This window comes from Lutra lutra, chromosome 4, assembly GCF_902655055.1.
Source record: "Lutra lutra chromosome 4, mLutLut1.2, whole genome shotgun sequence".
Taxonomy (NCBI): domain Eukaryota; kingdom Metazoa; phylum Chordata; class Mammalia; order Carnivora; family Mustelidae; genus Lutra; species Lutra lutra.
Window position 1 is genome coordinate 164,064,559 of NC_062281.1, and position 13,397 is coordinate 164,077,955.

Consider the following 13,397-nt stretch of genomic DNA (forward strand, 5'->3'; position numbering starts at 1 on the left):
GGTAGGTGGGAGCAAATCTGCACTGGGCTAAGGAAGTGACTTCAGATGGTACTTCAAATCCACAGGGACAAGCAAAAAAGAACCAGAAGCAATGACAATGCTCTAAAATTGACTCTGGTAATGGCTGCATGACTGTAAATACACTCAAGACCACTGAATTGTACACTTTAAATATGTGAATTGTATAGTATGTGAATAAATACCAATAAATACTCAATAAAACTATTATTTAAGAAAAAACACCACTGCTGAGAAAGATAGGTTAAAATCTCCTACTCTGATTGTAGATGGTCTATTTTCCTTGTTGTTCTGTCAAATTTTGCTTTATGTATTTTGAGTGCATGCTATCAGGTGCATACAGTTTTAAAATTATCTTCTCAGTGAAGTGAACCTTTTGGTAGTTCAGAGTGATTCTCTTTAACAGTACTTTTTTGTCCTGCAGTGTCTGCAGTGTCTTTATGCTAGCTTTCTTTGTTATTTAAAGCCAAAAAAGGAAAAATAAACTTCTTTATATATGTACATCTTTGTGTCCATGAGCAGCTATAGGAGTACATTGAATTCTCTTAAGTGCATCCACAGGGTTAAAGGAAATGTACAATTTAAACCTGACAGACAACTCCAATGTGTCCTCCAAGAAGGCTGCAAGCAATCACAATCCCACTGAGAGTGGAGTATGTCTACAGCGAAATTTTAAGATTAGAGTTTCTTTTGCTCTTATGAAGAGGCTGAATGAGCCAGGCTCAGCAAATCTGGATTAAAAGCTGCCCACATGGTCACCAGTCCTTGGGCTGGAGGGAAGCGTTGCTGGGGAAGACTCACCTTGCTGATCTCTGTCAGGGACATGGTGATGCTATAGAGTTGGTTCTTGCTGGTACTGGCAACCAGGGTCTCCTCTGAGGGACTGAAGCACAGGCAGAGGATGTCTTGCTTGTCAGACTGACTTGGCTCATTGCTCTGTGCGTCCACAGGAATCTGCCCAAGATGCAAGACAACTGTTAGGAATGTTCCCATATCATCAATCAGTGTGCCCCTGGACTTCCAGTGTTCTCTCAGAGACTTTTAGCTCCCAGACTCCCAGACCAGGATGCTTCCCAGGACCCTCCTCAGATGTGGAAAAGGGAGGGCTTCAGTCACTTTGGTTTCTGTGGGGTTTGTATTCACCCTTATGTGATGACTGGCTGACTAAGGGACAGCAGCATGTATGAAAATGATCTCTCTACATCTCAGTTTGAGATCGCCTCTGAAAACAAGTTTGTTTAAATCCCACCCTTGCCCATCTGTCGGAAGCCCAGTGTGGGTGTCACCTCATCAAGCACACTTTGTGCATCTCAGGGCAGCAGAGGGGAAGGTGACGGCCCTTCTTCCATGTGGGGCAGGTGACAGGGCAGAGAAAGGACAAGGGGTCACACAGCAGCCCAGCCAGCAGTCCCTGAGAGGGCCGGGAGTTGCCAAGTTGACATTGTAACATTAGATATCCTTTTCCCCTGCCATTGCTTTTTGTCTGCTAACAAACTTCTTGAAAGGTTGGCTTGCACATACGGTCTCCACATCCTTACCTCCCACTCAGTTCTCCCTTCCTTCTACTGTATCATTTATTGAGTGTCCTCATCAACCGTAGAAATTTCCTTCTCACCAGAGCCAGAGGCTCCTGCTCAGTCCTCATCTTCTTGACTTTTCTAGATCCTGCTGCAGTGATGGCAGCACCTGCCTCCTCAGGGGCCAGGACGCCAGGTTCTCCTGCTTCCCTCCCTCTGTCTGGAGTTCTTGTATCCCCTCTATTCCTTCTTCCCATAGTCAATGCCCCCTGTTCTGCCAGGACACTGAGGGCTCTGGGAGGGAGAAGCAGCCTGCCCTGTCCTGTCCTGTCCTGGGCTGGGTGGGCCCTAACATCCCCTCAGTGTGCTCACCAGGGAGCCATCCTCTGCTGTCACATTTATGACACTGTGTAAAGCAGAATAGGAACCCACAGACTGAGGACCTTGTCTGTGTCCCAGTGCCTGGCATAGTACCTAGTGCACAGCAGTGCTCAGGGAAAGAGTGTGTGCTGCCTTGCTGTTCTCCTCCGGAGACAGTGAGGTCCTTGGGAGAAGCAGCCATGACTGACACATCCAGCTCGGGCATCAAGCCTGGAGCCTGGGCCATGGCAGGTACGCAGCAGCCATCTGTTAGATGAGTGAGTGAATGGCCACCACTTCTCAGGTGGGTTCTTCACCACTCTGCTGGGTTCTTCTTCGGTCTCAGACTCCAAATTAGGAAATGCTAAGTTTTGTCCTCAGTCCTCTTTTTCTCCATCTCTATGTTTTATCTGTCAGTGATTTTACCCAATATGAGGGTTTTAATGAAAGCAACGGTAGTGAAATTAATCACGATGATACATTCTTAAAATAGTGCACATAAAGCATCAGCTCTGTGCCAGACACAACCTAAGCACTCCGTGTGTTGTGTGTATGTGCATGCGCGCGCGTGTGCTTCTGTGTGTACATATTGATCTCGTTCCCAAAGTCCTACCCACATTGCCAACCGATGAGTTACTTTATTCTGGGGTCCGGTAAAATGTTAACTTCCTCAGCAAGGCCTCCCCAAGCTACTCTTGGGGAGTATAATAAATCCTTTTCCTGGCTTTATTTGCTTCACAGTGTTGATCCCCATGTGACAATCAGTTCATATCTGTTTGCCTGTTGACTGTGCTCTCTGGACAGGCTCTTAGAGTGCTTGCTTCCTTCCTGCCCCCAGCCCTGAGCACAGAGCCTGGCTCGTGGTAAACCCTCAATATACATTCGTGAATAGAACAAGCAAACAAAAGCATGAATTGCTTTGAAAGTAGGTAACTCAGACTCCTAGGAATTCCCCCTTGGTTCCCACTCATCTAACTCATATCCCCCATTTTCCTACCACTGGCAACTTTTCCTAGGCATCTAGTCTCCAAGCCGAGGCTTCATCTGCGGGAGCTCCTTATCTCTGGCTGTCCACGTCCACTCAGGGAAAGTTCTACACACTTAACCTGCACAAAGGCTCTTCTCCCTCCCACTTTTCTATTCACTGCTGTGACTAGACCTCACTACTGCTTGGCTGGACTAACACGGCCTCTTCACGGATTCTGAGGCATGGCAGTGGTGATGGGTATCATCTAAGGAGCACCAAGCACTGGTCACATCATTTACACAGGCGTTGCTTCCTCCTTTTGGTAACCACCAGGGATGGGCTGCTTTCTCAGGGAAGAAACAGAGGTTTTGCTGGAGTCAACAGCTCGTCTCAAGTCACTCCGCCAATAAGGTCAGAGTCAAGGCTGGCTCCTTCAGTTTGTGTCTGTAGCCACAGCACATCCAGTGCCTCCAAGTGCCCCCGCCCCTCACTACACACCACGGATGGACTGGTTTTCTTAAGTGTAATGCTTCCGCTGAATCGCACACACTCCTTCGGCTGGCGCTTGAGATCTTTCACCAGCCTCAGCTCCCATCTTTTCCTTGCGAGTGATTTCAGTTCCTCCCCACGGGAAGCAGAGCATCTCCCAGACACGCCACCTGCTCGCTGTCCATGGTGCCTCTGACTCACCTGTTCCTTCCACCTGCAATTCCTAACCTGTTCCCTCCCATCACTTGTTATCCTTCCTCGAGGACCCCTCCCCAGAGATTCCCACCAGACACCCAGAGCCTTCCTGGATCTTCCCCAAGCACAGACGATCTCTCTCGATAGCGGTTTGTATCACTTATTCCACAAACATTTACTGAACGCTTCCTGTGTGCCAGACGTTAAATATCAGTATCTATCATAATACGATTTTATTGGAACACTAAGCTTCAGAGAGAAAACATAACTTGCCAAGGTTCTCTTCCAGAATTCAAATCCAGATCCTCCCAATTTTCAACCCCACTCTGTGCCCCCCATCCTAAAACTACCAACAGGGACTAAGGGCTCAAGTCCCCATTTCCACTCAGCACTATAGCCCTTTCCTCCCGGCAAAATCCCTGTCAGCGCTCTACTCAAGGAGAACAGGTGCCAAGAGAACCCCAGTTCTGCTCTTCCTCCCCTCCTTACCCGGATTTCCCTACTCTCCCGGTAAAAATCCTTCTCCTCCATCTTCTCAAACAGTAAAACTCTGCCTGGACCAGCAGAACAAGCAAATCCCTTTGAATAGGCTGCAATGGCGAACACCTGGGGCATGGTCAGCTGGCTGAGGCTCCTGGCCAATGTGACCTGTTCGTAGGAAGGGACCGGGGAGCTGATGGTTGGAAATTCAATCAGGCTAGAAAAAGAAAATAGCATATAAGGTTTACAGAGACGATTCCAACAAGGCGAGTTCAGCTAGGGATGAGAAGGAAGGGCTGTCTTTGGGTGTGGGAGAAATCACCCATTGTGAGTCCCATAACCTAAATGCTACCCTTTGGCCTCGGACTGCTACACAAACTCCAAAGACTGGAAGGTCACCCATTTATTTGCTAGTCTCACCCAGCCTGTGTGGTCACTATTATTACTACAGTCGTTCCATCCATTATTGTCCTCCTTTTTAGGAAAAAGTGGCTCAGGGAGTTTTCTAGGATACACAACTAATAAGTGGGAGGGCTGAGATTTGAATCCAGGGTTCCATTTTCTCCTTCCCTCCCTATTTCCTTCCTCCTTCTCTCCCTCCCGTTCTTCTCTCCCTCCTTCCTTCCACATAACAAATATTTATTGGAATTATACTGTGTTAACAACTCTGTGAAACAATGGTAAGTAAGATGGCATAGTTCCTGCCCTCAGAAGCATAGAGTCTAGGGGACAACGCCCAAGGACCATTAGGGAACAGCTGCGTGGGATGGGAGCAGCCAGTCGGCAAGCAGCAAGGATTTTCTGAGGTCATTTACAGAAGAGATACACGAAACCTGAGATGAGCAGAGACCGAGAACTCCCAGCTGATCTGAGGAACGGACAGGAGTATGTCACTGTGTGAATGTGTCTGGAGGACGGGGGTAGGGGTAACTACACATGACCGAGGCCAGAAGCAAGAATGCATGAGACATGCATGGTAGATAGAGGCAGGAGTGCATGCTCCAGGTGTAAAGATGGGTCAGAGCAGCAGGGAGACACGTGGGCCAGGTTCAGGAGTCTGGGCTTTATTCTTAGAGCACCAGACCACAGCAGGATTAGGAACACGGCAAACTGGAGGGCAGGGGACTTATTAGGAAGCTCTTAATAAAATCACGACAGAAAAAGGAGAGGTCCTATGTGAGGGGATGGTGGACTGAAAATTACACAGGGAGAAGACATTATCATATGTCGTGCTGGAGGGCTCAGTCTCCAGAGCCGGGCAGACAGTATTATGATCTTGGGGTTTATGTATTATGATCTCTGAGGCTCTGTTTGAGCCTCATTGTCCTTTATAAAATGGGCATGATAATAGTATGCACTACGTAGGGTAAGACTCAAATGAGAATACACAAAGTCACAAAGTGCTTAACACAGTGTCTAGTACATGCAATGGTACATCCTAATATGTTTGAGATATGACTATTATTGGCTGTAGTAAAGGTAAACTTGACCTGAGCCCCGCTTTACCCCATATGCTTTTGTCAGATTTACCAACAACTTCCCTGTAATTCTTTGTGGGTCTGCTGGCTCCTTTCAAATTGTGAGGTCCTTGAGCACCCTTGTCCCTAGCACAGAGCAATGTGTTGCATACTACAAGGGCTCAGTGGCCAGTCACTGAGTTGAATCAGAAAATTAGGGAGCCACTAGAAAATGTCCGTTTGAAAATCTGTGGTTTTGAAGACTAATCATGCTGAAATGGTTATAAAATGAGAGTAGGTATAAAAATAAAAAGAATTGTATCTAGGCTGTGGTCGTAACTGTTAAATTTGTGCGTGAATACAGACGAACACGAGAAAGGCAGAGGGAAGATGAAAAGAGTTGATTTTAAGGTGGGAGGGGGTTCTGAGTAACTTTAAAAGAAAGCTATTTTTGGTGTAAGGCTATTAGGACGACGAGCATATTTTCACAGGAGCACCAGCCCAGAGGGGCACCATTACCTCTCGGATTCCTGGATCTTCCCCACGTTCTTGGTCTCACTGGAGAGCTCCTTGACCATGATACTTGTCTCCCAGCGTTGATCTCCAGATTCAAAGAGGAAGAGCTTGCCTGTATCGGTGCCAACGATGATCTTGTCCTCAGACACCCAGGCGTGGGCTAGATAGTTTTGGGACTCTCCCCTCTGAAAATTGGTTTGCTTCAGCGTTCCCTCAGCAAAACGGAGGAGCTTAAACATCCCATTTCCAGTGACACAAACCTGAGTGTTATCCTGGGGATTGAAGCTTACCTGTAAAATGGGAAAGGATCAAACTTACTTTGATGGAATTACCTCTCATTTCACGAATATTTATTCCCGGTAGCCCAGAGTAGCCTTTAAACATCACGAAATCATGGTAAGTTTTGATACCGTATTTGACAAGAGCACAGTTTCATCATATTTGTAGAGCCCAGCATCTTAAACTAGGAAACCTACAGAGATCATTTACCAAGGCCAAAAAGGAGATAAGCAGGTCTTGACAAAATGGAACAAAGCCTCAGCTGGAAAAGGGGGGCTCTGGTGGGTTTACGTGCCCTGCCCAGGGGGAAAGGGACCATGTCAGTGATAGCTACACAGTCTCCCACCAAATGGGATGTATTGTAGTAGCAGTCAACCTGCATCCCTACTACAACTGATGGGCTGTAATTTATTCAACCCTGTATTCCCAGTGCTGGGTTCATAGCGGGCGTCCCATAAATGTTCACTGAATCTAGCGGATCTAGAATCTACATTCTAGAAGATGTACTCTACTCTGTTTAGAGAGGCTGGGTCCGACCTCACCAAGACCTATACGAAATAATCTTCCAGCTCTCTCGCCTTTGGTCTGATTCTGTGGTCACCAAGTAACCTCTGATTACTCATTTCACCTCCCGAGTTCTCTGTTGCTAGGGAGGAACTGCACCAGGTAAATGATGGGAGCATTCTCGTTGTCACATGCTGGGGTTGCCATCAGCCTCTCATGAGAATAATGCAGTCCATTCCTGAGACACTGACTGGCTCCTATCTCTGAACAGGAGCAGATCTGAGTTCTTGAATTGTAAAGCTGAGTACCAGATCCTAGCCTGGGGTGACAGCACCAAGATAAAACCTCCTTGGGGCCCCTTGCTTAAGCAATCAATCAGCCTTTGCAAGGATCCTCTTTGCTTTACCCTCAAACCATAATGGCAAGTTCCACTCCCCACATAATTGCAATTTCATGGACAGGTTCCTCAAGGTGTACCACTTCGCATTACATTCTTAAAATCTTCCCACTGCCGGAAGAGGCCAGGACCAGCAAGAAAAAGTGAGTTCTCAATCCATCTCGGGGCCCAATCTGGGAAAGCAGTTCTGGGCCACAGGAAAGAAGACAGGCACTGCGGACAGGGACTCCAGCCCCCACCACCCTACTTCCTGTGTGATCTTAGGTGAGAGGCTTAACCTCTAGGAGCCTCAGTCCTCTCATGTATAAGAGGACGATAATAATCATACAGACCACGTGTGGTTTTTGAGAGACTAAATTTAGAAATGCAAATGAAATCAGCACTGTTGCCGGCACACAGAAAGCATTCCATCAAGCTTATACTATTTTTCATAACTTGCATGATACTTGTTATGCGGGAAAGTACCTGGTAGGCAGCATTGTTCTGAGAGTCAGTTCTAATCATAGCCATTACTTTCTGTTTTTCCCACAGCCAATAGACAAGGTTTGACTCTGGAGGTGATGTCTGAGTCAACAGGTATTTGGAGTCTGGAGAAAAAGCCATGCTAATAAACCTCTGAACGGGGAAGTCAAAATTGTTAAGGATTTTGCGCTTCCGACAAGGGATGGATGACAGTTCATAAATGGTGATGATGGGTTTTTCTTGCACAGTCTCGGAGATAGCAAGATATCGCCGATTGGGACTGATGGACAAGGCCAGCATGCCCTGACTCTTGTCTGAGCCTGTGAACAGAGGTAAAGGCGGATAATGAGGGCACATGGTGCTTTCACCATGACTTGACATGAACCAAGCACAGTGGTGGCAGTTTTGCAACATGGGAGAAAGGCACAGAAAGAGTACCTGTCAATCCCTGTAGCTCCTTGGTACCACTATGGGGTATTAGGAAAATGACGAGGATGAGAACCCGACTGAGGCTGAGGTAGAAGGAGAAGTTATGGAAGGATGCCAGGAGGACCGGGGGGGGGGCAGGTGGCAGGAAAAGCTAAGGTGTGGATGTGAGAAAGGGTACAGATGGTGGAGAACTAAGAACAGTGGGGTGTGGTTGGAGAATCACATGTGAGCCAGGGGAAACCAAAGGTGGGTCTGGAGGGGTGGAATAGGGTGGGCCTTGATGCTTAGAGCCACCAGCACTCAATATTCCTCTACTTTTGAGGCAGAGAGGCCAAATACTGGGGTCCCCAGGCTCTCTCGCAGTTAGGTCATCTATGTGATGTTCCGACCATGAGACAGTCACAGAAATCTGCTGGACTGGCTTTATAGCAAAGCTTGTGCATTCTCAAAAACCAGAGATGGATGCATTCTACCCCTAATTTTCCTGGAACATGTCGGTGCCATCTGGAGATAGAGCAGTCATCTTGCAACCATGAGGTACCAGGCACGAGAATAGAAGTTGTGGTCTAGAAAGCAGAGGCTGAGGCAAAGGTGAAGTGCCAAATACTTTATCTGGGAGATGAAATGGCCCGTGTTATGATGTTCATGGATCCCTTCTTCCATTAATGGTAACAATTAGTAAAATGGTTTAAAAAATAAAATGGTAAAAATTGCATTTTATGATCACATTGGTATAAAGAAGAATGTAATGCAGATTGGATTTATTATTATTATATTCATTTTCTTGAGTGTCTAAAAGTATTAGCAGCCCAAGCCTCTGTGCCTCCCGCGCTGTATGGAGAAGCTGGCGGGGATTCAAGCCCAGGGCAGGGAGGGTGAGTGAGGCAGGGGACAGGCGCTAACCCTGATGCCCTGGGCCCCCTCTGTTGTGCTTTACAATGAGCTGCGGCAAGTCCGGCCATTAGTAGGACCTCTCTGGAAGGGCTGCAGAGAGTCACTGCGCCTCAGCAAAGAAGCCAGGTTTTAGGTCACTGGCAGCCTTGTATGAGAGTTTGAACTTCACCACGGAGGCAAATGAAATGCCACAGAGGAATTTTTGGAAGGGTCAGATGTGTGTCATAGAAAGATCCCTCTGGCAACTGTGTGAGAGACAGTCGTGGAGGAAGGGAAGCCGGGGAAGGGGGAAGATTATTTAAAAAAGGGAATGGTAGTGACAAGCGATATGAAGGTTGGGACAGGTGATGAGAGAAATGCTAAGTCAGACCCAGTGGTTGCCTGGGTGAGGCCCGGGAAGGTGAGAAACGAGCAATGACTGACATCTGGTGATGGGAAGTAGGGGAGACAGCTGGGAAGGAACACAGGTAGGGGGCAGTTAGGGGTCATGGTGAAGATGACATCTACTGTTTTTTGCTGAAAACATCCCGTCCAAGGATTGTGTGTGTGTGTGTGTGTTTAAGATTTTATTTATTTATTTATTTGACAGAGAGAGAGAGAGAGAGAGAGAGCACAAGTAGGCAGAGTGGCAGGCAGAGGAAGAGGGAGAAGCCCGATGCAGGACTCCATCCCAGGACCCTGGGATCATGACCTGAGCCAAAGGCAGATGCTTAACCAACTGAGCCACCCAGGTGCCCCAAGAATTTTGTTTTTATTCATGTTTATTTGGTTCTAGTTTTTTTCTGATTTCTTTTTTTTTTAACCCTAAAGTCTTTAATTCATCTTGGGTTCAGGATGGTTAAAGGCATGAAGTGAGGGATTTAAGTTGATTCCCATTTTCCAAATACCTCACTAGTTGTCCCAGCAAAGATTCCTTTTTTAAAATAGTTTTTTAAAAGATGTTATAAATTTGACAGAGAGGGGGAGAGAGAGAGAGAGGAAGAGAAAGAGAGAGCATAAGTGGGCAGAGCGGCTGGCAGAGGGAGAGGGAGAAGCAGGCTCCCCACTGAGCAGGGAGCCCAAGGCAGGGCTCCATCCCAGGATGCCGGGATCATCGGACCTGAGCCGAAGCCAGATGCTTAACTGACTGAGTCACCCAGGCACCCGCAGCATAGATTCCTAATGCCACCTTAATGATAAATCAAATTCATTTACATATATAAATATATACACTGGGTTTCTGGGATATTTATACCAGCACTACATTATTTTTGTAATCATAGCTTTATCATGTATTTGACAATCTGGCAAAGGAGGGTCTTAAGGGAAGAGAGGGAGCAAAAAAGAAAGGATAAATTCAGTTCTGGATATACTGCGTGGGAGCTACACATGGCAGGACATTTAGGTAAGGAGGTCTAGCCAAGAGCTGTGTATGATTCTATAGCTCAGGGACGGGCTGGGGCTGAAAATGCAGATTTGGGGTAAGAGTCATGTGAGAAGCTGAAACTGTAAAAGCATATATGAGACTGCCTGGAGGAGGCAAAGGAAAATTTCTCCCTCCTTCCTTTTGTGCTCTCACGCCAGGGCCATCCCTGGCATAGCATTTGTCCTGCTCATTTCCAAGTCCTGCTCCTTGGAACACATACCTGTCTGCACAACAACAGTGAGAGCCCCTAGAGGGTAGGGGCCGTGGCTTTCTTGCTCATCCATCCACCCACCCACCCATCCAATCACCAGTGCCTGACACCAAATGGGTTCTTGATACATGTTGGCTGATTGCAGAGCTTGTAAAATGCTTTTGCGCTGTTTTAACCCAGTCGACGACAGACTCCTCCTTGAAACATTTTCATCTCTTGCATGGATCTCCTCCAATCTTTTTGCTTACTCCTTCAAAGACTCTTCAGCTGGCTCTTCCTCGGTTCCCCAGCACCAAATGTAGGAGTGTCCCAGAGGGTACTCTACTGTTTTATAAATACCTTCACCCTTAAGAGGATCTCTGACATTTGAATGATTTTATATTTCATCTCTGTGTGGATGACCTTCAAATTTCTATCACCAGCCTGAACCTCTCTTCCTTGTATCCAGACCCCAAATCAAACTGCTCACTTAATATCTGCATTGCCTCACTAGTGGGCATCTCAATCTTACCATGTCAAGAAATAACCTCCCCCTACTCTCCACAAAACCTGATCTTTCTTCAGTCTTTTCTATCACTGTCCCAACTGCCTGCCACCACCCCACTCCAAGCCAGTGTCTCCTCTTACCTGGTCTCCTGCTTCCTTCCTTGCCCTTCCTTAAATCTGTTCTCTATATAGTAGCCACAGAGTCTATTGAGACATAAGTTAGATCCTGTTACTCTGCTCAGAAGGCCCCCATGGCTTCCTACTTTATCAGAGTAAGAGCCTTTAACCTACAAAGCGCTAGTACTTCTCCAACTGGCCTCCCCCTCCCTACTCCTCCATTGACTCCATTCCAGCCACACCGGCCTCCTTGCTATTCCCCTAACACACTAAGCACCCTCCTAACTCAGAGCCTAAAAGGTGAAAGGAAAAAGTATAAAGTATAAGAGAGACAATATAGGAGGATATATTAATAATCTTGAGGTAGGGAAGAATTCTTGAACAAGTCAAAAGAAAAAGGCTGATAAATTTTACTTCATTAAAACTAAGGATGTCTTAAGTCAATCAGAGAAAGACAATTATCCTATGATCTCCCTGATATGAGGAAGCTGGGAGGCAACGTGGGGGGTTTGGGAAGTAGGAAAGGAATAAATGAAACAAGATGGGATTGGGAGGGAGACAAACCATAAGAGACTCTTAATCTCACAAAACAAACTGAGGGTTGCCGGGGGGAGGGGTTAGGGAGAGGGTGGCTGGGTGATGGACATTGGGGAAGGTATATGCTATGGTGAGTGCTGTGAAGTGTAAACCTGGTGATTCACAGACCTGTAACCCTGGGGCAAATAATACATTATATGTTAATCAAAAAATTTAAAAATTTTGGGGTGCCTGGTGGCTCAGTGGGTTAAGCCTCTGCCTTCGGCTCAGGTCATGATCTCAGGGTCCTGGGATAGAGTCCCACATCCGGTTCTCTGCTCAGCAGGGAGCCTGCTTCCCTCTCTCTCTCTCTCTCTCTGCCTGCCTCTCTGCCTACTTGTGATCTCTCTCTGTCAAATAAACAAATAAAATCTTTAAAAAAAGGAAATTGTTTAAAAAATTTAAAAATTAAAAAAAAGAAAAAAACTAAGGATTTCTGTTCATCAAGATACCATACAAAAGGAGAAAACACAAGCCCCAAAGTGGGAGAAATTCTATAGAGTATATAAAATGTGCCCATAAATTAATAAGAAAATTACCAAAAAGAGAGAGAGAGAGAGAGAGAGAGAGATGGGTAAAAGAGTTGAACAGGACATTCACACAAGACTAAAAGGAATGGCCCATAAACATGTGACAAGCGATTCATCCTCATTAGTAGCAGAGAAATGCACACTAAAACTACAACAAGATACTCTTTCTCAACCACTAGCTTAGCAAAGAATTAGGAAGTTGGACAATACCAAAGGTTGGAGGCCAGGAAGGAATGGCAACTCTCATGCCCCCTGGTGGAAGTGTGAATTGGTACTAGCGTATTACCCAGTAATTTTAGTCCTGGCTGCTTGCCCTGCATAATCTGCACAAGCGGAGGAGCATGCACAAAAGAAGAAACTTTACAGTGGCACGCTTTGTAATAGCAAAAAACTATTGTTTCCCAAGTGTCCATCCACACTAGAATGGATAAACATATTTGAGACATTCGATTCATATGATGGAACACGTATATTTAAGTTGGCCGAAAACCTTTCCTTTCAGTACTCTCGTTGGGTTTATGGGGTCATATCTGGCACCTACGGTTAATGTATGTGTCAGGATGGAAAGGGTTTTTACCTGGAATGAATTTTTGCCACTTCTGGTCCACATTGTATTTCACACAGTGATTTCCTGAAGGAAATATAATGATCTGCTCATCGAAGAAGAAGATATTGTTGGCCACGTGGGATCGAAGACCAAAAACATGCAGCGACTGAGCCACCACGGTCGACATGGTACCCCACAAAGTTCTGCTGAACATCCCGCGCGCTGGTAAGGGCGGAGACCCGCCCCGCCCCTCCGTCCGGCCCCTGGCCCCGCCCCGCCAAGGCCCCGCCCCAACCCCGCCCCCAACCCCGCCCCGGAGCCCTCCTCCGCTCCCCCAGCCCCTTCAGCGCACTCCTCACGCCCTTTTGCCCGGGGCTTCTTTTTCTCCCTCTCCTTCGCTCCTCCTGGCCGCCTGCTTCTCCACACGACCCCCAGCTACGCGGTCCCACCTTTCCCTCTTTCGCTCCGGATCACCAGACTACTCGTGTATCCAGCGGTAGAACTCCTACGGGTCCCAAACAATCCTGTCTCTCTTAGACGCTGGGGTGGTTCCTATAGCAA

General features: G+C 46.9%; 1 protein-coding gene across 5 annotated transcripts in view; it reads right to left on the minus strand.

Moving 5' to 3' along the window:
* Window positions 1-13,373, minus strand: part of CFAP57 (cilia and flagella associated protein 57) — a 71,448-nt gene extending 58,075 nt beyond the window's left edge. For 3 of the 5 annotated variants that reach the window (XM_047727715.1, XM_047727711.1, XM_047727716.1), the window contains exons 1-6: window positions 13,286-13,373; window positions 12,867-13,039; window positions 7,645-7,961; window positions 6,003-6,289; window positions 4,036-4,243; window positions 820-972 (exon numbers count right to left, since the gene is read on the minus strand). In XM_047727715.1, the coding sequence (XP_047583671.1) occupies window positions 820-972; window positions 4,036-4,243; window positions 6,003-6,289; window positions 7,645-7,961; window positions 12,867-13,023 (1,122 nt within the window). In that variant the 5' untranslated portion in view covers window positions 13,024-13,039; window positions 13,286-13,373. Of the gene's footprint in view, window positions 1-819; window positions 973-4,035; window positions 4,244-6,002; window positions 6,290-7,644; window positions 7,962-12,866; window positions 13,043-13,195 lie in introns of all 5 variants that reach the window. The other 2 variants (XM_047727714.1, XM_047727712.1) reach the window with 2 other exon arrangements.
* Between the last annotated feature and the right edge of the window lie 24 nt (window positions 13,374-13,397).